Source organism: Podarcis pityusensis, assembly GCF_964106645.2.
Source record: "Podarcis pityusensis genome assembly, chromosome: 4".
Classification (NCBI taxonomy): domain Eukaryota; kingdom Metazoa; phylum Chordata; class Lepidosauria; order Squamata; family Lacertidae; genus Podarcis; species Podarcis pityusensis.
The window spans coordinates 40,856,818-40,884,697 of NC_138027.1; the positions used below are offsets into that span (position 1 = coordinate 40,856,818).

The 27,880-nt window shown below is 40.9% G+C and overlaps 1 protein-coding gene and 1 long non-coding RNA gene across 6 annotated transcripts in view; one reads left to right on the plus strand and one right to left on the minus strand.

Moving 5' to 3' along the window:
- Window positions 1-27,847, minus strand: RCSD1 (RCSD domain containing 1). The gene is made up of 6 exons (XM_081001545.1): window positions 27,634-27,847; window positions 9,068-9,172; window positions 6,128-6,217; window positions 4,402-4,473; window positions 2,515-2,712; window positions 1-1,000 (listed from the first exon to the last, which is right to left on the minus strand). Exons 1-6 carry the CDS (start codon window positions 27,682-27,684, stop codon window positions 386-388), a joined length of 1,131 nt encoding a protein of 376 aa, XP_080857671.1. The 5' UTR covers window positions 27,685-27,847; the 3' UTR covers window positions 1-385.
- The window catches only part of LOC308474958, a 41,640-nt gene that overhangs the window by 7,617 nt on the left and 6,143 nt on the right, over window positions 1-27,880 (plus strand). For 2 of the 5 annotated variants that reach the window (XR_013985056.1, XR_013985057.1), the window contains exons 2-3: window positions 24,717-24,824; window positions 27,011-27,100. This is a non-coding gene — a long non-coding RNA (uncharacterized lncRNA). The remainder of the gene's footprint in view (window positions 1-24,716; window positions 24,825-27,010; window positions 27,101-27,880) is intronic. The other 3 variants (XR_013985054.1, XR_013985055.1, XR_013985053.1) reach the window with 2 other exon arrangements.

A 27,880-nucleotide genomic window follows, 5' to 3' on the forward strand; every position in this document is an offset into this window, starting at 1 on the left:
TTTGGAAACGTCCACTTTAATCAGAAAACGTAACTAATATGCATGATAGTTCTTTCTATATGAAAAATGCTTTAAAAGCCCCAGTAATTGTTGCATTCCTTAAGTCAACATACAATAATTCTCTGAACAATCATTCTTCTTGGTGTGCCACCAGCTTGAAAAGCCTAGAATGTTAATTGTCTGTATCAGGCTATCCTCCATCACAGATGACCAGATTTGCTGCAGTAAATAGCCTAAAAACTGCCAAAGGAAAAGGATAACACTGATATCTTTGGGGTTTTCCTTTAAGGAAGAGCTTTTGCTCATTCATAAGAAAGTACTGTAGTGGGAATCCCTCCATAACCTTGGTTTCCCATTTACTGTGTGCCCAATGATTTTACTACTATCACACCCTGGAGCTTGTACAGGTTTCTGTGTCTCCTGCAAGCTCTGGAGTTGCAGTGTCTTGTTTGTCTGATATCAGCTGTGTGTCCTCACTCTCTCTTAATTGAGCCACCCTCTCTCCTTTATCTTTTATTTCCTGGTCAGAAGCAATACCATCTTCCCTATCATTCCAAGTGCTCTTCTGTGATTTTATTTTTGTATCCTCTGCATTGTCATGATCTGGATTCTTCTCTTTGTCGTCTTTGATGTTCTCACATGAATTTCCCCCTGAAACATTCTGATGTAGCTTCTCTTCTTTGCTGTCTTTGCATAACATTGTTTCTTCTGCTCCTGCTTCTGTCTCTTTGCTTTCTGTTCTTCTGGACACTAATCCTGGTGGGGTTTTTTCATCAGATGCTCTCTCTTTTTGTTTCTCATGGTGATCTAGACCATCCACAGGGGGAGAGAGTGACTTTGTTGCCTTTTTCTTGTCCATAAATACACCATTCTCCTCCTCGGCACCATTCTCCTGCGATGAAACTGTCACCCCTATATCTAGGTCATCTCCATATTCTGATTGAGACTTTCGAAATCTTCTAGAGGGTGGTCTGCGTTTTATTGATCCCCGTGTGCGTACCTGAAAATGGATAGAGCTGTGATTGAAAACTATAAAGGAGATCAATGCTGCAAAGTCAACAAAACACCCAACATGGATGTTTACATGTTTAGACTCTTAGTCATATACTGTACTATTTCTCCTTTACATCAATAGCATTTGGCATCACCTTCATTTTCATGAGAGAGAATAGATGGTTGCCCCTTATCACAAAAGGGGAGATGAGGTTAATAGATTATTTTCTGTGCCCACCTTTGTGTGTATATGACTGTTGTGTTGTTACACAGATGGGCAACATAGCATGCATGGATGACAAATATGATTCTCTGGTCCATGCCAACTTTAGGGATTCTACCATAACATGAGATCGTGTTGAAATCTGAAAACCAAGAATTTAGGCTGAAGAGTCCTGACTCATTCTCTTCCTGCTTATAAATTTCTGTGGAAAGCTTTTTATTTATTCATTTTTTGATCCCAGACTAAGTGAAAGAAATAATGACTTCACATATTCAGTGGCACCAGTGAATGGTCCAGGAGTACTTGATGCTGCACTGCAATATCTGGGATACTGGTAGTTTGGGCAAGACTGAACTTCATGGCTAGTAGCTTATGACTAGGATCAGGTCCTCAAAAGCAAGCATGCACAAGATGAACAGGCAAGGTCAACTTTCAAGCAGATCAAATCCAAAGTGGCTGTTTGGAGATCAGGGAAGAGAGGAAGCACAAGAAAGGAATATCAGGGAAACCAGAGAGAAGCAAGGAGGTCTAGATTAAGATGGTGCTCACAGTAATGCATATGTGGGTTGATTTTTCTATGTGCACTTTTATGTGCTTTATTCTACACAAGATTACTTTCAGTTGTTTGCCTCCAAAAACTATCTCAATGTTTCCAATCTACACTAACGTATTTTGTGTTTTCCTTTTGCATTTTTATTCTGTAAACCACCTTGTGATCTTCGGGTGAAGGGCGGCATATTAAATAAATAAATAGTGGTGCTTGTGCTGTGTATTTTATCACTTCCACTCAATTACTACTTCCCCACCCTCCAAATGTTCCATAAACATGTCCTTTACTGCATGCGTGCATATATTTATTTACCAGTGTGCACAGGCTTTTAAAAAATGTTTTGTCCATGGCATTGTGCAAGAATTAAACTTCCACCAAAGCAAACATTTCAAGCATCTTTCACGGTAGGCAAAATGGACATTAAAAAACAAACAAATAAACCCCAAACATGTTTTACAATTTACTGGTTTTTGTGTGTGCGCAAAACAGCAGATTCAGAAATAAAAACATATCTGTATATCATGTCCAGTTGTGCAGCAACAGAGAGGTAAGGCAGGGCAGGAGGAAGCATGGGTGCCTCTGATCTCCAGATCCTTTCCCCAATACAAAGAGCCATATAGCCATATTTTCTCTCTCTCTCTCTCTCTCTCTCTCTCTCTCTCTCTCTCTCTCCCTCTCTCTCTCTCTCTCCCTCTCTCCTCACAAGTCTTCTCCTGCATTGTGAAAGACCAGCACACATATACCATACCTTGTTATAAAATTGAAGATGAGTGCCCTCTGGTGGCTTATCAAAACTAACTGGTGTCTCATCAGCTTCACTTGATTGAGACTTTGGGCTGACAGGAGTGGATGGAGGGCTGTTAAATGGAGAAACCATTACTTTTAGGCCAGGGCTTTTTGGAGAAGCTCCTGGCAGCAGGGCAGCTGGAGCAAATGCCAGATTGGCCTGCAAAGAAAAGAAAACAGTTGTGCCTCAATATTATCATCCCACCTATTACCAAAAGTTTGTTCTGGATGTGAAGTACACTTAACAGATTAATATATTAACACACATGTTCTCAACTGTTTGTCTTAACTCAGAACCCAGGTCTTAATGCCACACCAATCACTGTCACTGGACACATGCATTTGGTGGTGGCAAGTTCCCATTGGCACTGGTGGGTTGGAAGGCAGAGAGATCAATGGTAGATGGAGCCAGAGCAACCAACAGGCAAGGCCAGCCCCCCTTCCTCTCCCTGCTGAGTTCTACAGAGGCTACACTGAAACTCAGGAGGAAGAAGCTGACAGACAGTGCTCCATTCGTCCTTATGGACCAACTTGTGCTGTATACAGAAGTACCTCTCGGAATCCTGTTCGCTTTTTCATGTGAGGCATGGAGCCTATGGCCTTCATCAATCCCCACCAGCATAGCCAATAGTCAGGGATGATGGGAGTTGTAGTCCAACAACATCTGCAGGATCAGAGGTTCTCTACCTGCCCCACTCCCAAGTTTCCAGAATGACCTACTGCCCACCATTTGGAAATTACTATTGTTTAACATGACCGTAGGGGGAGCCCTTGCTCTTAAAACATTTGTTTAAATAGCAAATGTATCTAGCAGTGACATTGTTAACAAATTATCTGGAGAAGAGAAGATATGACAGGATAGTTTCCCTTCCCAAATAGCTGGATCCAAAGACTATTCTTGTGTCAGTGAAAGCCTGAAGGATTTTCCAGCTCCTCAGCCAAGAGAATATATCTTCAGTGGCTTGGCACGGGAGAGCTTGTGAACAAAGCCATAATAATATTAGATTTAAATCTCTCTATCCATCTACATCAAGAGAATGCTCCTAAGCTTCCAGTGTTGTGAAATCTTTCTCACTTCCAGTCCAGATGACTACCAAAAATACCACAGGAGAAAAGCATGTGGTTGTGATGTTGTTCATGTCTGAATCCCCAGATAATGCAGCTGTTAAGGTGACCAGTGTAGCTGAAAAACCTGGGTGTCATTAGCAGGGCAGTGATATGAGGAAGCTCATATTGCTTGGGATCCTGGAATGCTTTTGTAGTGGATTACTAGGGCCAAGTTCACAATACCAATAGCATGAGCTGGGACAAAAACAGACGCTCTCATCTTTAACAATTAGCCACACTAGCATCAAGCAGGCATTACTGACAGAAGCAAATACCATTGCAATTTTAAAAGCACATGGAAAGTGATAAAAGGGGGAATACATGTATAGCAAAGATAACTAACCCTTTTGTCCCCAAAGCCCCATTCGCCCTTAGCCAATCCTCTGAGGGTCACATGCTAATGGTGGATATGGCTACCGCACACTCTCACATGTGTACATAACACACACAGCCCCCCTCTGCAGCTGATGTATGTGATGTATGCTGATCAACCAAGGTGAGGGCCCCACCTCATTCATCAAATTATTGATCCCATGACAAGTTAGGGGATGATTTACATCCTATTAAGGTACTGGGCTGGGTGATAATTTTTTTAAACATTTTTTCTTTCTGCTGTGACTAACAAAATCAGTGAGGTGTTTTGGGGGCCCAGAAATATTTACTTGGAGGAGCTGAGGGGATAGCTTTCCTTGGAGTATAGGACTGCATCCTAACTTGTAATGCGTATGTAATCAGATCTTACCTGTAGCTTTTCAATTAGGGGAGAGCTTTTTACCTTAACCTTTAGAGGATGTGAAGCATTTGGAGATGGCTTCTGTAGAAAGAGAAACAGGAGATTGCTGCAAATAGGCAGTTTGCTATACATTAAGGCTGTGTGTGCATAAGGGATGGAGAAAGGTGGAAAAGGAACAAAATGAGCTGTCGTTACAATTCATCTGATAATGAATTTACCTTATAAGTCAACAGTGGCCACAACTGGGCTCCTGAGAAATAAGAGGGAAACGTCAGCATGCATGTGGGAACCTCAAGGTGGGCAAAAGGTGGGTTCCCCAACAGTTTTAGGGGAAAAGACGGCCTGGCCTTAGCATGCTGGGCAAACACAGAGGCCATGGGGCCCCTTAGGGTCTATTGCTGCCGTTTCCACCTTAGGGCAGCCCAAGGTATTTTTGCTGCCTGAGATGAAGGCAGGGTGCTTCTGCCCCTCCATTTCATATCCAGAAGACAAGCAGTCTAGATGATTATTATTTTTTACTTCCATACTGGTGACAGGACAGCATTCTTGACTGCACTTGAGGGCAGCAGGCTAACTTAGAGGGTGCAGGCCAGGCCTCATGGCATGCACTTGATGACTAGATATTCTACTAGCTTTGCATTAAAAAAAACCTAAAAACATTCTGATGTATTTTAAATTTTGTACTGTATGCTTTAAAAAAAAAAAGTAAGACAATTTTTGTAGTGACAATTAAATATAATAAATAATATAACATTGAACCATGTGTACCCATCTTCTTCTGGAACAGCTGGGTTGTTCCTAGAGACATGTGGCTTCAGTGTTCCTTTATTCTTTTAGATTAGCCTTCCCCATCTTTGTGCCCTCCAGATATTTTGGGTGACAACCTACACCAGCCCCAACAAGCATGGCTGTGCTGGCTGGTGCAGATGGGAAACATATGGAGGACACCAGTTTGGAGAAGCCTGTTCTAGATCCTCAGCTAGAAAACCAGTTCAGATTCTCCAAACAGACTGATGCTTATTCTAGTTGTATATGATCCAAGCAAAGCTGACATCTCATACTGTCCAGATAGACAGAGCTGCCCTTTCATGTCCCGTATGCTACACAGCAACACTAGCCTTAACCTTAATGAGGTAGGGCACCCATAGGCTAACCTGAAAGGTATTGTTCTTCTAGTAGTGGTGAATTTATGCAGCTGTGCCATGGCTCAGCAGTATCAGTGGTTCGTGTGGATGGAATCATGTCCCAGTGGTAGAAGGAGAGCACCAATTGTGTCTGTGCACCGTTGTTTGACCCGTAATAAGACTGACTTTCCCTACTCTACTCAGGCTCATCTCAGCTATCTGCCAATCTCCCATTCCCACCACCCTTCTGAGTAATACCCCTCCCCACCTTCTCACTATATAGAAGGATCTGGCAACTTCTGTTTCAGTGTATCTGAAGAAGTGTGCTTGCACACGAAAGCTCATACCAAGAACTAACTTAGTTGGTCTTAAAGGTGCTACTGGAAGGATTTTTTCTTTTTTTTCCCCCCTACTCGGTCAGCATTGAAGGATGCCATTGGGATCTAAAGTGACATAGGAAATGTGTAGCATAACAACATCAACCTGATACTCATTTAGTCAGCCAGCCCACCCATCATATACTAACCTCTGGACCATTACATCCTTAGAGAGACTGACACTGCTTACAAAAGGAAAGGAAACAATAACTTCTTCAAAACATTGATACTTACTAGCTCACCATTCTGGCCAAGCTCTGCCTTGTTTGTGTGGAGAGGAAGGGAGCATGGTGGTTTTCTACGGGTTGGTTTAGTGACTGGTATCTAAAAATAGAGGAGCAGCTTATCAGTTGACAGAAGAGGAAGGAAGGAAAATCAAATGGAAAAATGCAATCTTTATATCGGGAAAGGTCCTAAGAGCAGATGGTTGGGGAAAGCTCTTGAGATGTTACTGCCTATTTAGCAGAACTCCACTAATGTCTCTCAAGACAGATGGAGGCCAACAACAACAATCATTATTTTGCTAGACTCACTTCTCTTTTCTGTTCTGGACAAAAAGAGTATAATCATGATTTCTGTTTCCTTTTGTTTCTTGTTAGAAATATGCAATGCTTTCTCCACTCAACAAAATTACTACACTACTCTATGCTGGACAGAAAGTGTCACAGTCACCTATTGCATAGTGTCTATAACATTACTGATAACAAGTGACACAACTCTCTCCACATGCCTGCGCTGTGTCTCAAGACAAAGTAAGGAGAATAAATTGTTTTCCGAGTTCACTAGCTCCTGTGAAGCAACAAAGCTTGTTACATTTGAAAGCTTTTTCATAACTGACTGTCACCAAGCAAGACTTAAGGTGCAACTTTATATTCACAAGTACTATCAGACTAGTTGCAAGAACTTGTAACAGTAAGGAACAAGGGAGTAAGACTCGGGGGCAATTTTGCAAGTGCCTATGAAAATGGTATTTGCAGTTCTTGCAGCTGTAAACTGAATGAAAATATATTAAGGAAATATACTACAGTGGTTCCTGATTATCAGCACCTTGGAGCCCTTTATGATGCATGCTCTAATTGCATTTTAACCTCTGCACAATACTGCTACTGCTACAAGCTCTGATCTGGTAAAAATTGTGCAGTATCCTATTAATACATCATTGTATTAATCCTATTAATACATCCTTAAAAATAAACCATAGCTTGTGTGCGCTCCCATGTAGGAGAGGGGGTGCTTAGCTTACAAAATAATGATGAAAATGGAAGATTTATAAACAATTAGAGATGTGTGTCTGTGTTGATAAGGCTTTTTTTTTACTGGTGTCACTGGTGTTATGGAATGCACTTCTTGCTGAAGTTTTAGAGGTCCTATCTGTATTGGCACTCCACTGGCTTTTGAAGACACACCTATTTAACACAAACGTTTCTTTGATCTCTTTGCAATGGTCTCCTATTTTAACTGCTGTGTTGTTTTAATAGGATTGTTTTGTTGCATATTTTAATTATGAATATTAATTTTTTAATGATTTAATAGGATTGCTTCCTGGTGCATTTTAATTATGGTTGTTTATATTTTAATACTTGTATTATTGGTTTTTATACTTGTAAACAGCTTAGAAGCCTATTTTGGCATTCAGTGCTATATATATTAGATAATTTGCTACTCTGAAGAAAGAATTAAGACAAATTAGTAAAAATAAATAAAAATGCAAATTTATTGTGTAAAAGTGTTAGGAAAATTCTAAAAATCCCAACTCAAGGCATTTTTTGCATGCAAACACACACCCTCTCTTCTTGCACTGTTGTTTTCTGAAACTGAAGATTTCATTAATTTTGTACAGTTTAGTGCCAGCAGCAATTGGCACAAAAGAAAATCTAGTTGCAGACCATTTCATCCAACAGCGAAACTAGAATAGTAATGCAAAATAAATAAATGCATTTCTGTGATTAATAAAGCATAAGCACACATGATTTACATTATTATTGAATTTGTATACTGCCCTTCATCTGAAGATCACAGGATGGTTCACAATATAAAAGTACAAAATGGGAACACAAAATACTTAACACAACAAAAACAAATCAATAGTCCTCCTCCCACAAACACATTGCGAAGTCCATAGAACATTTTATTAGCCAAAGGCTTAGTTATAGAAAAACATTTCCCCAGGTGCCTAAAGATATGAAGGTGCCAGGCGAGCCTCTCTGGGGAGAGCATTGCACAAATGGGGTGCCACCCTCTGGGCATCTCATGGATGGGGCAGATGAAGAAGGGCTTCAGATGATGATTGCAGGATCTGGGTCAGTTCATATGGGTAGAGGTGGTCCTTGAGGCATTGCAGTCCTGAGCCATTAAAAGCTTTATAGCCGCAGCCACAGACCTGAGGGGTGGCTGATGGGGCTACCATAATTCCCCCGGTTGGAGGGAGGCCTGGCACATGGCACAGTCACTAACACCATACCTCCCCTTTCTCAGAACCACTGTGATTGGGATGCCCCCTGCTCTCCCCAGCTCCTCTCTTCCCAGGCACACCTTACATCCCTTAATTTAAAAAAAAAACCAGCCAAACCCCCACAAATTTTAAAACACAAGTTTAAAAGTGGTTTCAAACAATTTTAAACATTTTAAACAACTAATGCAAGGCCTTTCCCAGAGAAAATGATGTTGTGTGGACAGCTCTTGCCTCCCCCCAAAGTCGCTCCCCTCAAAGGGGAGACTTCGCCACCCCAGGTAATTATATAGCCCCCACTCCCCAGGTAGATTGAGCCTAGGCAGACTTTCAGTCAGTCATTCAGCAAGGGTTGGGGTTGGTCAGGCTTCCCTAGGCCAGCCAAAGGTATGAAAATGCCAACTTCCTCAAGAGGAAGAGGAATTCCAGCAGCTGTGGAGGAGGACTAGATGAACAGCTCGCCCCCTTCGCTATTGGTCTCTGGTTCCTGCTGCTTTCGAGAGTGAAACATCAGTTCTCCAGATAGCCTGTCACTCAATTTCCCTTTCCTTTGTGGTTGAGTTTCAAACTATTTTAATTCTGCCTCTATAACAGGAAGTGTTATTGTTTATTGTTAGGTTTCATTATTATTGTGTTTTAATACTTTTTTTGTAGTAAGCCACCCAGAGAACGTTTGTTGATGGGCAGCTATAGAAATCCACATAACAATGATAATTGTACCTAACCTCCTTTCCAGACAGAGATGACTGATCTTGGAATTTTCCTGCCAGCTTTGCCACCGAGGGAGTTGTGGACTTCTCTTCCACCATGTTGGTTCCTGATGGCTTGTCCTGAAAAAAGACCAGAAACAAAAAGCTTGTCACTGTATGAAAAATATGGCAATCAGTGGAGATTCTGAAGCTAAAAACAATTATTATAAAGCAACAGGGGCAGTCACTTCCAGCTCTGTCAGGAAGTCTTTGAGTGATAGCCAACTAAGCTATACTCAGACTAGACCTATTGAAACATGGGTGTAGCCAGGGGAGTACAGGGGCAGCTGTCCCTACCTAAATCAAGTCAATAAATAAAAATACTTAACTAACTGACCAATTGTGTTGCAGATAACTCAGTTCTGCCCCCCCCCCAAGTCTGCCCCTGAAAAATAAATCCTGGGTACGCCTATGTATTGAAATCAATAGACTTACATTAGGGATCAGCAAGGTTTACCTTGCCTGGGTCAGTTCACTCCAGCGGAGATCTCTCCATGGGCCAGATTGCGGGTGCGCATGAGAGTGCACACCTGTGATTTCCAGTGTCTGCGCAGAAGTGATTTCCGGCACCGCAGAAGCGAGTCCCTGCACTGCACTGGTTTAGCACAGTGCGTGGGGACTCGCCGAGCAGGCGGCTCAGTTCGGGGGCGGCTCATGGGCCGGTTAAACGACCCCCGTGGGCCACTTGTGGCCCATGGGCCTTAGGTTGCCGACCCCTGACTTAAATCCATTGCTTTCAGTCAATCTACTCTGAGTAGATTCCCTCCTTTAAATGCTACCTAGCCCAGGCCATTTTTATTGGCAGAACTCCTTTATAGTTCTGGAGTCCATCTAGGGAGAAAATGCTCAAACTGGGGGAAGGGAGAGACCCCCCCCCCCATTTGACCCATATTAAGAGCCCCTTGTTTGACCAAACTGCGGGAGGCAGTGGAAGACAGAAGTGCCTGGCGTGCTCTGGTCCATGGAGTCACGAAGAGTCGGACACGACTAAACGACTAAACAACAACAACAAGAGCCCCTTGAGGTATTCTAAGAACAATAGCTAAGTGGCCCAGTACAAAAAGGAAAGAGACCACCAGGCCCACTCTGGATCTCCTGTAATTCAAGCACTGTTTAAAACTGCTTGAGGGGGAGAGTTGTTGGCAGGAGAGAATTGGCAGGCAGTATAAAGGTTAAACAACTCCCACCCCCTTACCCTCCAATTCTTTCCTGCAAGAGCTGGGAACTCTGTTTCCCTCATAACTTCTATTTCCGCCCATATTGTTCCCTATGTGTGAGAAAGAGGTTTGTCCTTCAATTCACAGGAGGCAGCTAGCATACCATTCTAAGATTAGACAAGAGCAAACTAGCTATGGACCGTGGCCTGCAGGATTGGCAGCTGCAGATGCTCAGATTATGCTCCCAAATATCACAATTAAAGGAAAACCTTTAAAACAGAAATGCATATACTAGGGTAAAGTGTGCATGCGCACACGTTACTGAAAATAGCATTAAAATGTATCATATTAGGGAAAATAATTTTGCAAAAATGTGTACAATGGGCAAAAATATTTATAAACATATGTAGGTTTGGCTAAAATAGGACTAAAATGTCAATGAATTTTTATGAAGACTTAAAAAAATAAATCACCAACTGATCTGGAACTTAAAACTGGAAAAATGAGAAACTGAAACTGACAGATTTGTCCATTCCCAGCTGCTACTTCATTTTAACAATCTTGAGATTGTTCCAGGTTGGGTCTCTATATCTCTGTAGTATTAATATTTGACCTCACATTTGCCCTCTTTCTGAGAATCACAACCATATCTATGAGTTCTCTGTCTGATGATGATTGGATAACTATTTAAAGTCCCCAACAACAGCAGAGCATTACACCAAAGGGTTGAGGTGGGTAGACTAGTGCAAAGTTGACAGCACAATCAAATGGAGTAGAGATGCAACAGGGAAGGAGAGGGACTTCATTGGAATCTTGTGCCAACCCACAAATCTGTCCTGCAACATTGCCAGCAGAACACTACACGTGCAAAAGAGGTGGCATAAACATTCCCAGTCAAGTCAGTGGATGTCCCCAAGAAACTATCCCCCCACTTTCCCTCAGAACTGCAGTGGAAGATAGGATTCCACCTAACTCTGCAGCCCATCACATCATGTCACAAAGGAAGAATCAATATGATTTTTACCCATGGAAGTATTGCATCACTAACCACCTAGAACTGTTGGAGGATATCCACAAGTGTGCAGATCTATATATATTATATCAACTAGTAATTTGCAAGAAAGCAAGAAGCAGAGAGGAGGAATAAACTGACAGTTTTCACTACCAGGATAAGTAAATAGCAAGCTTGATCAGGAGTTGGGATGAATAGCGAGTTTCCAAATGACACCAAATTATTCACAGGAAGATTATATCCCAAGTAGACTGAGAAGAACTCAACAGATCTCTACATATTGGATGACTGCCAACAAAATGGCAAATGAGATTAAACATAAGTGAGTGCAGACTGATATATCCCGGTACAAAAAAAGAGAGAAGAATCATCTAAATTGACTATAACCACTCAGGAAAAATGATTCTGAATCACAGAAAATGTTAGCTCCATGTGTTGCACCAATGCTAAAATGAATATTCAGAAATGAAAATAATACCATTACAGTGGTACCTCGGGTTACATACTCTTCAGGTTACATACGCTTCAGGTTACAGACTCCGTTAACCCAGAAATAGTACCTTGGGTTAAGAACTTTGCTTCAGGATGAGAACAGAAATCGTGTGGTGGCGGCGCAGCGGCAGCAGGAGGCCCCATTAGCTAAAGTGGTGCTTCAGGTTAAGAACGGACCTCCAGAACGAATTACCGGTAAGTACGTAACCAGAGGTACCACTGTATATAAATCTACACTTGTGCCATGCTGTATGCAGCTCTGGTTGCCCCATCTTTAGAAATATACCAATGAATTGGTGAGGTACAGGAAGGGGTATCTAGAATGATCAAGAAGCGGAACATTTTCTCCACAACGAACTGCTTAAAAACTGGAGTTTTAATTATTAATATTGTGGACAGTTACAGCAGCCTCATACCAAGGTAGACTGTCAGGTCACATCTGCATACAGTTTAAGCACATACAATACACCTACTACACAACTTTGTTTTCACAGATGACAGTCTTGTGGACATTGTAAGAAACAGAAAATAGTCTAATTTGTATATGGTTCCTACCTAAAATTTGTGTTTCTTTAATTTTAGTCTAATGTATCTTTAATAATAATAAATATGTGCTTTTGTACATCTGATATGTACCATGTAGGTATCATACACAACAGGCTGAAACTACTATATTTACAAAAATATACCGGATATTAAGAGCTGGAAAAACAGTCACACAGCTCTCAAAAGGCAGTATCTTAAACACAGTAACGGTGACAATATTTGCAAAGGATAGCTTATTATCATAATCCCTCTTAGTAAAAAAAAAAAGAAGAGTTGCAATGGAAAAAAAATCCATCCAGCTGCATCTGTGAGTGTCAGGGAAAGGCACTCAGAGGAAGTGGGCCTTGTTCCCACAAGATAGTGGAATGACCCTGAGGCTAGCTTTATCAAAACTTAAGTTTTTCTCTTCTCTTTAACTTTTCCTTCCTTCTAGAATAAGCAGTCTCATTTACAAACAGTGAAGGAACAAGAAGATTGATACTGCTGTTTATGCTTTACAATTCTTAAAATAGTTGAGAGGTATTTAAACATTGGAAGAACAAGGGCCAAGACTACAGATAGCTTGAAGAAGGACCACAGTTTATGGTCATATATGGTATATTGCACATTCTGAAAAGTTAACAGACATCCGGTTAGCTACAGGCCAGGCCAAACCTGATATTTTTTGAAGCAACTTGGTTCCTTTCATGTCCTTTAATTGTCTGTGGACAGCATTAGCCAACTAGGGTCCCAGGAATCTATTGAGCATTGCTGGATTATTTTAAAGAGAAGATATACATAATCATCCATGGTAACAAAGAACAAAAAAGACAACCAACAGAGTAAGATCCTGCCACTGCCAGTTCAAGTACATACAAAGACCAGGGAGGGGGCTGAAAAGTAAACACCAGTAACAATCATGGATGCAAAAAGGAAGCAGCAACGCTCAAGATTCCTGGGACCCTATGATATTCACACACACACACACACACACACACACACACACACACACAGTATATGGTGCTTGTTTCAACTGAGGCAATTTACACACCATGCATTTCAAGCAGATGACTTTCCACAAGGAATCCTGGGACTTGCAGTTAGTTAGTGCTGGATTGCAATCTAAACAGAAAAACTTACACTGGTCAGAAAGCTCATTCGTATTTCAAATGCCTCTTTCTCTTTACATATTAACTATGGTCTGTCATTTGTAATATATATGTAGTGAGAGACTCATAAACAATGGTTAAATTGTATGTCACATGTGAAAATGGTCTCAAAGGGCAAGCATTTAATTTGTGTTCTTTTACCACAAATATATTGCTTCAATTGTTAAGTGGATGCAAGTGTTCTAACTTAAAGAAGAAGCCAATAAAGAAAGTTGGTGAAAAAAACAGAAAACAAATAGGCAGAAACAGTGATGCCCCCCCCCCTAAAATACTGTTTAGGGGTACTCTCATTTTGACTCAAGAAAATCACCATTTCATAGTTCAAATCAGGAAAAATAACTACAGTAAATGGACAAAAGTACAAAGATTCACAAAATGTTTAGGGGTATGCGTCCCCCCCAGAAAAAAGCACTGGACAGAAAGAATACTTGCTCAAAAAGAGACTGAATCTAGAGAGCCTCTATTGAGATTGTTAACTCTCTTCATGGGCTCAGCCAAGGCAGAAGTTACTCAGGAAGTGGGTAGACTCATGTTGGTCTGTAGATATTCCCCTAGAAGGAAATTCCACAATGACTATTCTGATTGGGAGCACACAGGAGCAAGCAGGGGGCCCTGCACAAGAAATAGCACATATTAAGAGTTGAGTAAACAAATCGCTCCATTCTTACCAACTACACTGATCTCTGAGTGAACATCCTTTTTCTACAGCCGGCTTTAGTTTTATTTCCCCCTCTCTGTATGTCATGACATTTGGCAATCTGATGCACTCCTTTGTAAAGAGGAAATTGTGCAATTTTTCTTGCATCCTCTGCAGTTAAGCCTCTGTTGGTGTTTAATAAAAAAAGTAGCTGCAAATAATCAAAGCTAATATACTCAGGCTCCCAGTGCAACCCTTTCTATAAACTAAAGGTTGCTTTTCAGATGGCTGAAGTTCTTTTGTTAAAACTTCCATGTGTTTTACAAGTTGAACCCTTGCTGTTAAAAGTAAGCACTACTGAGTTCATTGGTGCTTGCTCCCAGGAAACTGCACAGGATTGCAGTCACACTGATCCTGATAAACTTACAGTAGTATGCTATATACTGCTGTTCCTTGGTGTAGGTGTGTATAATAACAGATAAACACAGTTGCCTACATTTTTGGATTTTTGTTGGACTGTGACTATAGGGTCTGTCATGATGTGCTCTTGTATTTCAGAATTTACCACTGGGGAGGAGGGGTGGGTGGAATTTTTTTAAGCAGTCCATCCCCTAGCAAATATTACTATTAATTGTAATGACAGTTTCCTACTCGACAATTCTCTAACTCGTGTCATATTTAATAATTGTAAAAGTGAGTAGCTAATTATTTGACAGTGGTGGACAGAATTCAAGATGGTTGACAGTTCTGGGAAAGACGTACCGGTAAATATTATTACCCTAATTAAGATGCGGGTTCTCAATATTTTCCTACAACTCTTTAAAGTTCTTTCAAGGAACGAAACTTATTTTGCCAGGCCCACCAAGAATAATGCCAATAGTTTAGTTCTATGATTATTGATTATCGTTCTTAACAAGTGCATAAAAATATTCAAATGTGGATATATCAATGTTAATGGAGATGTTTGTGCCTGAAATTAATACCTGAAGTTGTCAAAGGCAAACTTTAATAAAGTTGCAGGAAAAGCAGAGACTATAGCTGACCTGCCCCTTCATGGATCACTGCCTTGCCGTGGCGAAGGGGCTTGAATAACTCAGAGAAGCTATGAGCTAATGCTGTGCAGGGCCACCCAAGATGGACAGTCATAGTGGAGAGTCCCTGAGTGCTCACTGGAAGGACAGATCTTGAAGCTGAGGCTCCAATACTTTGGCTACCTCATGAGAAGAGAGAAGACTCCCTGGAAAAGACCCTCATGTTGGGAAAGATTGAGGGTGCAAGGAGAAGGGGACGACAGAGGACAAGATGATTGGACAGTGTTCGCGAAGCTACGAACATGAGCTTGACCAAACTGCGGGAGGCAGTGGAAGACAGAAGTGCCTGGCATGCTCTGGTCCATGGGGTCACGAAGAGTTGGACACGACTAAGCGACTAAACAACAACATAGCTGACCTGATCTGCCTTTCCCAGGTGAGTTAAAGGAAACATTCAGGAACAGCAGGAGAGTACGAAGGTAAAAATATTGGCCATCTTTCCTATTTAAAAGCAACTGTTTCTACAGTTTGAACAATGAACAATATTTCTATTTAGAATAATGTTTTCATAGAATTCCATCCTTTTCTCATTGGTTCTATAACTTCTTTGCCTGAGCAATGTAGAATAGCATTACACTGTGTCAAGAGTTCCTGTGACAGCTACAAGTTCAGAAATAGAACCTGGACAGAGAGATGCCCATTCTCTGTTCGCAGTTTTTCTCATGAGGGTAAATTTGAGTGAAGGCTAAACTTGGGTTAGCTTAGAAGGGGTACTTTGCTTTGGGGCCTCTAGAAACACCCAGCTGTATAGAAAATGTAGTACTGGATTCAGAATTGCTAAAACTGTTGTCTGAGGGAAAGCGTTATGCCGTGCAGACTAATACAGTTGAAACACACAAGAGCCAGGAAGAGCCTTATATAGCACAGTTATGCACAGTTACCCAGTAGGAGTTTTTAGCTGATGTTTAGTTTTTTGAGTCTGGATTTACAGTAAGTTGTTACGCTTTTCTTCTTTCTGTGGTATGCAAAGAGCAAGCGGCCCCTTCTCTTTAAATATTGTCTGTGCAGATTAGTGAAGTTGGCAGAATTCATTTGCATAACCCAACATGGAAACATAAATCCCTTTAATCAGAAATATGACTCAGCATATGTGCACTACTTTTATTTTGTATTTTTGTGAGTAACTTGGGTGCCTCATTTTGAGACAGAAAGATGGACTAGAAATGTTTTTAATCATAATACTTTATGTATACATAGCAATTTTCTGAGGTAAATGTGCATGGCTTGTTCCATTTCACAAAGAGGAGGAGATATTGTATGCCTGAGGGGAAGTAGAAAGAAATGGTCACGTTTACAATAATTAATGAAGTCCAAATTTGCATTAAGACTGAAATTTTAAACAAACATACTTTGAAGTAAATCCAGTTGAAATCACTAAGGCTCAGTTTCTGATTAGCTTGGTTTAGGATCTTTCTGGATGCTAAAATTAAGGTTGCAATTCCATGCACATTTACTGGGGAGTAAGTCGCATTGCGTTTAATGGAGCTTAGCTTTGAGTAGACATGTATAGGTTTTCACTGCACCTGTTCCCAGCAGATTCTCAAACGTTTATGTCTTCTGCCAGAACAAAATGCTTCCCTACTTGTATCACTGTTCTTCCCTTAGGAATCCCTTTAATCTTGTATCATATAACAAGGCGAACTGAAGGTAGGCTGTGGTTCACCAGAGGATCTCTGGCCAATTCCTGGTGGACCACCTAGTGCCTGCTGGTTGCTAGGATTCAAAGTAAAGAATGCTGGATTAAATTATCCTTGGATTGATTTAGCTGCTTTAAAGCAAAAGCACATGCTCAGTACCAGCTATGCATTAACTATTGAGATATCCTGAGTATGCCCTCTTGTTTTGTCAATTTAAAAGGCTTCAGTTCACCACAGCGAAGTGAGCAGTAGTGGTCAGTGGGGCACGACATTCACCTGACCTACGGTTTCACAGGACCTCTGGTTGCCCGAGTTCCTGCTATGTACTGTGATAGGGGTGTAGTGGGAGTGAGGTTGGTGTAGTGCAAACACACCATTGAGAGTATCAGTTTTTTTGGGGGGGGGTCACCTGTGAAACGTTGAACCACTATTCATTTTCATTTTTAATACTTCTGTATATTAAATAGTAAAATAATTTTTAAATGTATGTGTAACTCCAGGGAAGGAAACCTGAGGTCTGTTGTGGGCATGCATGCAGGTATTTGTTTACGTGTGTGTGTTTTATCTATTTATTTTTTTAAAAATACATGTTTTTTTTATATACCAGATTTACACAAAAGAGCAGTAAAATAAAAAATCCAACCCAGGCAAGGATTTGGTGTTGCTCGCATGAAATGCTGCTGCTTCCTTTCCTCCTCTTTGCCTTTATTTATTATCATTTATTATTATTATTATCATTTATTAAAATTATATACCACCCTTCATCACAAGATCTCAGGGCACTTCACAGAATAAAATAAAAGATAAACACAAGTAAATGATTAAAAGAAAACCAACAAAACAATAACCCCCCTCTCCCACCTCCTGCAGGCAATTTTAAGCTTAAATGCAAGTTATGCACAAAAACAGTTCTGTGTAAAATAGCTGCTTTAAAAATAAAAAATACTGGGAATGTACCTTCAGCAAGAACCTGGTAAAAAGAGGCAGGTTGCAGCCTTTCCTTTGGGCTGGTGGAAACAAAATGGAAGTAGGTGGTGTGACAAAATGTGATACCCAGTGAAACAAGAAAAACCATATACACAATGTGCGGCAGTGCATCCACTTAGGTAACATAACTTTTATATTGAATTTTCCCGTCTTACTGGATAATCCGCAGATTGGGAAAATCTGAAAGCAGCAGTGGGGGCAGGCAGGCTGTGGCCGATATCATGTGGACACTGCGCAAAAAAAGCAAGAGACAAGTGGCTTCAGATCCACATTCGACTCCAGTGTGAATGTACTCAAAGTAACATTTTGAGAAACATGGCCCCAAGAACCTCTTGGAGCCTTTGAGAACAAGTTTCCCCCCCAGCATATGAACTAAATTGTTATTTTGAATGGATAGCGTTTTATTATTTAAAAGCTGTAGTAGCTGGCATGTAGTTATTTTTGAGTGGCAGTAAGGCAGCAGATATGTAAATAACATTGCACATTACATGTTTTGTTTCTCTGTCACATGTACAGCTTGATTTTCTAGACTGAGGCAGAGTGTACAGTATTTTGTAAATTGTAGGTTTCTTATGTAACTAACGGCATATAACCACAATGTCCTTTCATAACAATAACATCCTGATCTAAACAAGAAGTTCTCTATACCCCAAACTATACATGATCAGCAAATTGTGTACAGAGAAAAGGTGTAAAATGTTGTGAATAAATCAGACCAGAAAAATGTGAATCCACATAATGGGAAACGGAATCAAAGGGGGCAATAGAAGCAGGGCATTTAATTCACAGTGCCACAATAACCTGGAAGGAAAGGTATCATCCTTTATTTATTATTTATTTAAAAGGTTTCTATACCACCTGTTATGTATTGAAGTTCTCACCCTGGCCACCAGGAGTATCATGCATATAGTTTTCACTCAGGTCCATGTCAGTTACTTTAGGCAGGAAACCCTGGGTTGTTGTTGCTACAATGTTGACAGCCGGCTGCCTATAAAAGCAGCACTATTTAATACCACCCTTCAGAATAACCTCCAGGGCAATTAAGCTCCCTAATGAAAGTACTAACACAGCTGTGAGGGAAAGCATACTGGGTGATCTCCAGCTAAGAAACACTCAAAGTATGCCCACTGGTTTCAGTTACCCTTCTCCAAGTATGACTAACACTGGACATTACCCATGATTAATAATACGAGTGGGGAACCTCAGGTGCAGGGGCAAAAAATGGCCTTTCAGGCCTCTCTGGCCCTCAGGATTCTTGCCCCTCACTGGCCCTGCTCTACCTCCTTGAGTGCTTTTGCTGGGTTGGAATGTGTCCTTGAATAATCCATCCCCTGGATGGATGGATGGGTGGGTGGGTGGGTGGGTGGGTGGGTGTGTAGAAACCTCTGAGTTATGCATGGCTTGAATATAAAGGCATCTGCTGCTCTACCCATTTTTGCCTCTGGCCAAAGATATATACCCCCAAAAAAGTTGCCCATGAGGGAATGTAGCCCCCAGGCTGCAAAAAAAACTCTTCACTTGGTTTATAGTAGCTTATGAAAAACTGAACGTAAGGATTTGTTATTAAAATTGTGTCATAAGGTGAAATATGCAAAGATCTAAGATCACACAGGAAACCAGTCTCAGACTCCAATTCTATGCATACGCATTGAACTCAGTAGGACTTACTTCTGAGCAATGTGGATTATTTTAAGGGACAGCAGCTGTACTGCGAAGTGACCATTTTGTTCTGGAATAAGTGGTGACCCTCCCTGAAGAGAAGACAATAGCAAGCAGTGGTCCTCCTAAGAGGGTGTGTGCAAATATACAAAGTTAGAAATAGCCAAGTCTTGGAACTGTCTCAGTTTTTACTCCACAGGACAAATAGCATCACTGGCTTCCTTCCTTCCTTCCACAGCTGGCAACAGCTGTTGTAAACATTGGGCCTCAGCTTGTCTGGACCAGGGTATCCTTTATTCTCTGAAGTATTCACAAGCCTGTCCTTATTACAGAATGTTTAAAGCTCAAAGACGGTTGTGCCAAAGTGAAGAGAGTACTAATAAACAACCCAAAAAACAAGAGTGGGCTAATCCAGTTAGAAGCACAACAACCCCATTCCCCAAAATTTAATCATTTTTTTCCCTGTGTCTCCAAAAAATGCAAAGTTCATTTTGGTAAACATTGCACATTTGTTTGGTGAACGAAGCTTTAAAAACTTTTATCTTCTAAACCAGAAAATTATAAAGTCTCAGCTATCATATGGATAAGTAAGACCTCGCCTACACACTGTCTGGCAGTGCTCCACATGATGAGGAACTAGGAAATGGAAAACAAGGCTACACATTATGGTCATAAGTGTGTAAAACTCACATAACATGAACATATGATTTTCCAGTGGACTCCTTTGATGTGTAGACCAACCCCCCTCCCCCATGCCACTCTTTGTTGATCTCTGGTACTTCAGCTGTGAAGTCATGTGTCTCTCATTCTGGGAAGAACCCGAACAGCAAGGTAGATTTGTTCACGGTTATATGTTAAAAGCCATTACTTCCCTTCTTCTGAAGCAGCTTCTCTCCCATGATCTCAATATGCAAGCCTTTGGCTGCTCACCACTACCCCCACCCCTTCCTCAGCCCATGAGACTAGTTAATGAGGGAAGGGAAAGCAGAATCGCCCAAACAATAGAAATGATTTTCAAGTAACAGCTTTAGTGCAAACAGCACTGTATTCTCAGACTCTTACTTAGTGCCATTTCCAAACATGCACTTGTATGTTTATAATAATGGATCAACACTTGTGCCTTAATTTTTCAATTCTCCTTGAGGACATGGATATAAGAACTATTATGATGATCTCCTGCAGTTCAGAACTTACCCATTTTAACTGGAGAATGAATCTGGGACTCCTGCACTGCTGGGGCCTGGACTGGATGAGCCTTGGGGTCCTTTTCAACTCTACAATTCTATGATTCTATGATGTTGTGCATGTGAAGCATGTGCTCTCCCGCTCAGCTATGGCCCCTTCCCATTCCATCAGGCTGCTAAGAGGAAGCAGGACTATTCCATCACCTCAGCTGAGAGACCAGCAGCAGCTGTCTCTTCCTCTCCTTGAAACGTTTCCATCCTAGCTGGAACTTGGAAACAAAAAACTAGTACCTGAATCTGGTTTTTTCCTCTTCCTTCCCCCAATCTATTTTTCTTCCGTGTTGTGAGGACAAGCATTGTCTTAGTACGGATCATTGTAAGCTGCTGTGGGAGCCCTTTTCAACCAAAGAGCAGGATAAAAACCCTTCAAATGATCAATATTATCAGACCCCTGTTGATCACAAATTGAAAAGGCCTTAGCATTTTTGCATTGAGATCAGCCGTGGTACAACAAAAGTAGGTGAGACAGGTGGTGGTGTAGTGTGAATGACTTTTCTTTACAGAAGGTATTAACACTTGAGCTATTCTTTTAAAGTAATAAATCTGAGGCAGATACAACATGACGTGCCTGTAGGAAAAGGTTTAGAGAAAACAGTTAAATGACACATTGGCCAGCATTGGATGGCTTGCATGTAAAAGGCCTTAGTACTATTAAGACTGTTTTCACACACAATACATCAACAAACCCAGGGCAGCCAGTGCATGTGTGGCATACTCAGCAGAGAGTCACAGCCAGTCTTAGATCTCTGAACAGTAGATTATGATGCATATATTTTCAAAAAAAAAACAATTTGCCACTTTTACACTTTCTAGTTTTTGGTATACCCTTGCAAGCATAATATTTGCATTCAGATGTCATAATGTGATCAAAGTACAGTGAACCTTGGGCTCACATGCCTTTTTCTTCTATTTCCCATTTGTTTGTGTGTAACTGGAATAGATTAGATAAACTCTTATGGTTCTAATTTGCCACAAAGAAGCAGCTCACCATGGTTTCGAGGCTTGTCTGAATCGAGTCACTATGGAAAGTGATTCTTAATTATGGAATATCACTGAAATACAAGATGGGGGACACCTGGCTTGAGAGCAGTACATGTGAAAAGGATCTAGGAGTCTTGGTTGACCACAACTTGACATGAGCCAACAGTGTGACGCGGCAGCTAAAAAAGCCAATGCAATTCTGGGCTGCATCAATAGGAGTATAGCATCTAGATCAAGGGAAGTAATAGTGCCACTGTATTCTGCTCTGGTCAGACCTCACCTGGAGTACTGTGTCCAGTTCTGGGCACCACAGTTCAAGAAGGACACTGACAAACTGGAACGTGTCCAGAGGAGGGCAACCAAAATGGTCAAAGGCCTGGAAACGATGCCTTATGAGGAACGGCTAAGGGAGCTGGGCATGTTTAGCCTGGAGAAGAGGAGGTTAAGGGGTGATATGATAGCCATGTTCAAATATATAAAAGGATGTCACATAGAGGAGGGAGAAAGGTTGTTTTCTGCTGCTCCGGAGAAGCGGACACGGAGCAATGGATCCAAACTACAAGAAAGAAGATTCCACCTAAACATTAGGAAGAACTTCCTGACAGTAAGAGCTGTTTGACAGTGGAATTTGCTGCCAAGGAGTGTGGTGGAGTCTCCTTCTTTGGAGGTCTTTAAGCAGAGGCTTGACAACCATATGTCAGGAGTGCTCTGATGGTGTTTCCTGCTTGGCAGGGGGTTGGACTCGATGGCCCTTGTGGTCTCTTCCAACTCTATGATTCTATGATTCTATGATTCTATGAAATGTGCCTATACCAGTATACTGGGATGATAGCAGTCCTTTTACAATTTCAGATATTCTCCCAAAAAAATAACAATCCATGAACTTTCCCTCTCTATATGAGCAAAAGGACTGTAGTGAAGAATAGAATAAGTGGCCACACTGCATTTAGGAAGAATGTATAACGCTTTTGTAAAAAACAAAATATGCCAGGCTAATCCACCAGAATTGTTTGAAGGCACTAATCTAATATGTAGATAATACTGATCAGATAGATATTGTATTTCTAGTCCTTCAGAAATCTTGTATGGGGCATTACAATTACGAATCCCATGGCAATGTGTTCTTAAAAATAGCCTGGCACAGGAAGAAGGGAATGGTCTTTCACTGACTAGCAGTTTGTTAAGAGTTAGCAAATTAAGATGTAAGGATTAATGGCCACTTTTCATAATAGATAAAGGTAAACAATTGAATGCTCGCATAGATCTGTGGTGGGCCTGTTCTGTTTTCTTCTTCCACTAATGATAAGGGAAGTGAGGCACACAGTGAAATGGAAAAACTGATACCGAGAAAATGAAGTGCAGAAATACAGAAGGGTTATAGGATAAGATGAAAGGTTCAAAGCGGCAGATACCAGGAGGAATAGGGATGATGACTATGTATATGCTGCTCCATCCTGCTTTTGTGATAACTCCTCATGCAAGTGATGGGCCTTATGGACTGATAGCTGAAAATACAGGCCCCACATGTGATCCTGATGTCATCACATATAAAGTTAAGTAGGGTAATATATAATTCAAGCAGGCCCAGATGCAATGAATGGGTGATGGACCAGATAGACCATCAGCCTGACCTAATATGCAAATTCTATTTTTTCTTTATTTTTAAAAATCATATATTTAAGCCAAAAGGACATCAATTATCTTGCTTCCATAAGCTGATAAGTGGAAAACATTTCAACTCCATCTGCACACTTATATTTCTGGCTTGCTCAAAATGTTGATTCTGGGAAACCCAGTTAATGTAGAGTGTGTAAGCATCTCTAATCAAGCCAGCTTCAAAATAGTTGGGAGTTGAATGAAAGCTAAATTAAAGTGGCTGGCACAAGGAGAAGCGAAAGTGTCTGTTTCCTGTTGCTTCTATGCATTATGCCTGATCTGCTAAGACGAACTATTTTTACCATTGCACCTGGCAAGGTTATATAGGCCAACAGCTTTTCTGACCAGTTTTGTCAGATGTTGCTTACAAAACTTAGTTTATTTCAAGGTCACACCACAAAACTCTGTAAGGTTGTGTGCACAATATACCTTTAAAGCACATTGGAAGCCCCTCTCCCACTGTACTTTGTTAGACGGGCACTGTACTTTGTTAGGTGTTGCTGGGAATTGTAATGCAACCCTTTGGGCTGGGATGCGGGGAGAATGTGCTTCAAATGTGCTTTAAAGTTGTAGTGTGTATCCAGAAGGTTGTGTACACATTTTCAGTCTGCATCCAATGCACTGCCACCACTGCTTTGGGAACTGGTGTATACACATTGTCACATGCCATCTCTATCTTGTATCTCATTGTGCATTTCCCCAAAACCAGCTCTGAACTGAGAGAAAGGCTGAGCTAGCTGTGTGTTAAGATGGCAACGAGTACACAGCCCATTACTACAAGTCTGTGTCCCTTACTTTAGACTATTGGCCTTTTAACAATGAGATTGAGGAATGGAATCTAGAGAAAGGAGCTTGTAAATCTTAACACTCCTCTGAAAAATGACTTCTTTGAGACTTCTCATTTTTTTTGTCAGACACATGTCTACTCAAAAGTAAGCCCCAAAGGGCAAGTGTGAGAAGCCAAATTCTCTGTTTTCTCAGCCACACAAGTATAGAAATACTTGATTTATTGGGCTGATATTTTTATGTAACATTTCTTCTATAGTTTCAATTCTGCAAACGGCTATAATTTAATTTATTATTAAGACACAGCTCTGGAAGCCAAGTGTTCATATTATTAGAGCTGGCAAACTAAGATGATCAAAGGTAGAGGGTGCCAGGAGCACTTTATATAATTACAGGAAACATTTGAAAGGAATGGAACTAATTTCTCCCAGGGGAAAACCCAAAAACAATAGAAGCAAAATAAGAAAAATATAATTACTTTAAACCATGAGGTGGCAGTTTTAGATTAAAGTTCTAAAACTAGGTCATATGTCAATTTCCTCAAACTAATTGATTACTTACCTTCAGTTCTTTACACTTCTTTCCCCCCCAGAGGAACACCCCCCTCCTGCCTGCCTCCAGTTCAGCGGAAGGCACTGTTGAATGCTTCTCCTATTCTGATGGCCTAGATGTGACCACTGTTTGTTCCGGATATAAGCTGGTAGCTACTTTTTGCATGTGATTCTCTCTATACAGCAATTAATATCTTGTGATCCGATTTGCCACTGCTAGCCTCTAAATTACCAAAAAAAAAAAAAAAAATTGGGCTTCAGAAACTTGACATTATGAAATATTTCATTGCTTATGACACTGATTAACTGTTTGCTTCCAGGGAAGCAAATCTACGAGAACTACTTTTTGAGAGGCTTTGCAGACTTTCATATGATGAAGGAAAGCATTGGCAAAGATGTGTCGAAAAGGGCCAAACCTGAAGCTTTTAACCAATTTGATGTGCAACCGTCCTCTCTCAAACAACAGCTCATCCTGATAGGTTACACTCAGTCTTAATTTTGTTGTTGTTGGCATCCGTCTGTCTCAAGAGACAATGGAAGAGTGAGTGAGTAATCATGATTTGTTTGGCAGGCTGGCTGAGTTGGGAACACCCAACTTTTCCCTTTAGGGCAGGATGGGAAGCAGGTGGCCCTCCTGATGACGTTGGGCTCCAACTCCCATCAGCCCCAACCAGCATGACAAATAGTAAGGAATCATTGGAATTCGAGTCCAACAACATCTGGATAACCATAAGACTGCCTTAGAACATTATATCATATTGATGGAGTATCCTAGTTTAAGAATTAGATGTCTTTTTACATGATGTCAGGAGCTGGAATAGGTCAGGGGGGGAAAACACCAGAGCCACGTGATAACATCAACATGTGCCACCACCTTTACCTTAGCCTTTTGCAAGTCCTTTTTCAAAGACAGTAAACAACATCCAGTCTGTACACACTAGATGGCAGAGGACAGGATAGCCATGTTGCTTTCACCCTTTCCTATTTTACAAACAATTTGCCCTCTAGCCCAGCAGAGGGTCGAATGCCTCCAGAAAATTAAGGGTTCCACTAGAATGGGTTTTTTTGCCGGTGTATTCTGCAACATGTGATTGATGCAATAATAAGACATTAGTGGTGGATTTATACAGGACTGACCACACACCCTTTTACTTTCCTTAGTTGTTCTGCAATACTTCCCCATGTTACATTACTGCTGTCTCTGAAGGAGCTCTCCTGCAGTTTAGTGCAACAAAAGCAGGACAAACCCTTTAAACACCAGAGCATTTGTAGCATAAAAAGTTACAGGATTTCAGCAGGGCGTTATGGGATATGCACAGATTGGAAACGAAGCAATATGTCCACCCCAAAACTTTTGCAGGTCCAAACAGCACCGAAAACAGAATTTCATGTAACCACCCCAATGCTATCATGAACACAAATAATCATGAATACACAATAAAAAGGATATCTGTAGAGGCCCAATAAACAAACTAAATAAAAGGCTCACAAAATGGCAGCATGCTGGAAAAGGCTTGCTGTCAGCCACTTTACCAAACAAAAAATAAAACAAGCCTAGTAGGATGCATGCTTTCATCCTGGGGTTGTAGTGGAGATGGGAGGAAGCACAAAGCTTGTAGAGATTTAAATTAGTTTTCAATACTAATAAAATAAAATCACAAAATGCTGTATTTGTGGAGATGGATGGGTTGTTCATCGCTAATTGCATCACAAACACAGAACCTTATTCTGCAGCAGTCATAAAAGCAATCAATGCTCTGGAGACGGTCAGATACAAAATGCTGCAATTTGACTGCAGGGAAAATGAGTTAGCCTTGCAAGGAAAGTGCAACACTGAGGCTAGATGTGCAGACATTGTGCAACATAGGTGTATTTATTATGCAATAGATCAACAGGGCAGCCTGAGATTTGGCTGAAGTTATCAGAATGACGAAGCTAAGCTAGTATGGTGGAAAGCAAGAAGCAATGGAGAAAAGAGGATCTATCATATGCATTGAAGACTATTAAGCCTTGAAGAGCAAACATTTTCTTCTTTATATCTTGAATATTTATAAAAAATATGAGCAAAACCACTGCATTTTCTGGCAGCAATCTAAGCCCCCGCCATATTTTTTTGAGATTCTGTGGCCTTACCTATTTTCCTGTACATTATTTGACCTGATTCCATATTAATTTGGCCAACTTTGCCCCCCCCCTCAGATATCAACCTACTACTTCCAGATACATAAACAAAATAAAGAAATGCCATTCAGCTCACCTAAAATCTTATTGAAATAAATTAACTTGCCAGCTTTTTTTTGGCAAGGCACCTGAGCCTTTAATATTTGTATGTCAGACAGAATTTCAACAGATGAAGCACTCAATCACCACAGATTTTCCATGGGAAGAAAAACTTCAGCAGTTGGATTTCTGCAACTTGTGTGTGGTGAGTGATACAGGGCATAAGAAATTCTGCTACAAATAAAAAACGGAACCCTACATGCGGTCCATGAATGAGTGATAAGAAACTGAGCTCTATGCAACAATGTAAATTCTGAGAACATACAGCTATGACATTCCAAGCAGAGAAATAATAAGCTTATGCCTTAGCATCAGATTATGTATATATTGTAAAGTTTAAAACTGGATTTCTGCATTCTGTCCCAAAGAACGTCGTGCCAGTTTCAATTTAAAGAAAAGTAGGCAAAGTTTTAATTTCTTAGTGACAGGCTCAGAAGTGAATGAACTTCCACACACTCTTGGACACAAACAGATTCCTGAAGCCAAATCAAATCAACCCACATTCTGTCAGGAAAGGGACATGAAAATTGCATTTCATCCAAAAGCTACAAAAACAACAAGAGCAGCAGCTCAGTCATTTGAGCTGTTTAACTTGAACCACATTTACTTGAGTCAAGTTCCAAAACAACACAGAGATAACCAAAGACCGAGACAGGGAGAAAGGTTGAATATTTTTACCTCTCTGTTGTGCAGGTGTGGGATGTTCTTGGGAAGTACTGGTTCCCCCATCCCCTTCCTCTTTGGAGCTTCCCTCTGTCTGTCTTGTCTGCCTGTACAAAGCCTTGCCACAGGCCGAAAAAAGAACACACACTTCTTGGGAGTGCTTAATATCCAAGCCCCAGCTCAGCTTAAAAACTGTCAGAGTCCTAAGTGGCCTGCACTAGAGAACCAGGAAGGCGGGGAGGTTGGGTGGGGGAGAGGAAGG

Coding starts and splice junctions, on each gene's coding strand:
- RCSD1 (XM_081001545.1), bottom strand. CDS start 27,684: ATGGGGGAACCAGTACTTCCCAAGAACATCCCACACCTGCACAACAGA. Junction 4,474..6,127: donor TTGGCCAGAATGGTGAGCTA/GTAAGTATCAAT, acceptor CTCTTTCTACAG/AAGCCATCTCCAAATGCTTC. Junction 1,001..2,514: donor ATCTTCAATTTTATAACAAG/GTATGGTATATG, acceptor ATCCATTTTCAG/GTACGCACACGGGGATCAAT.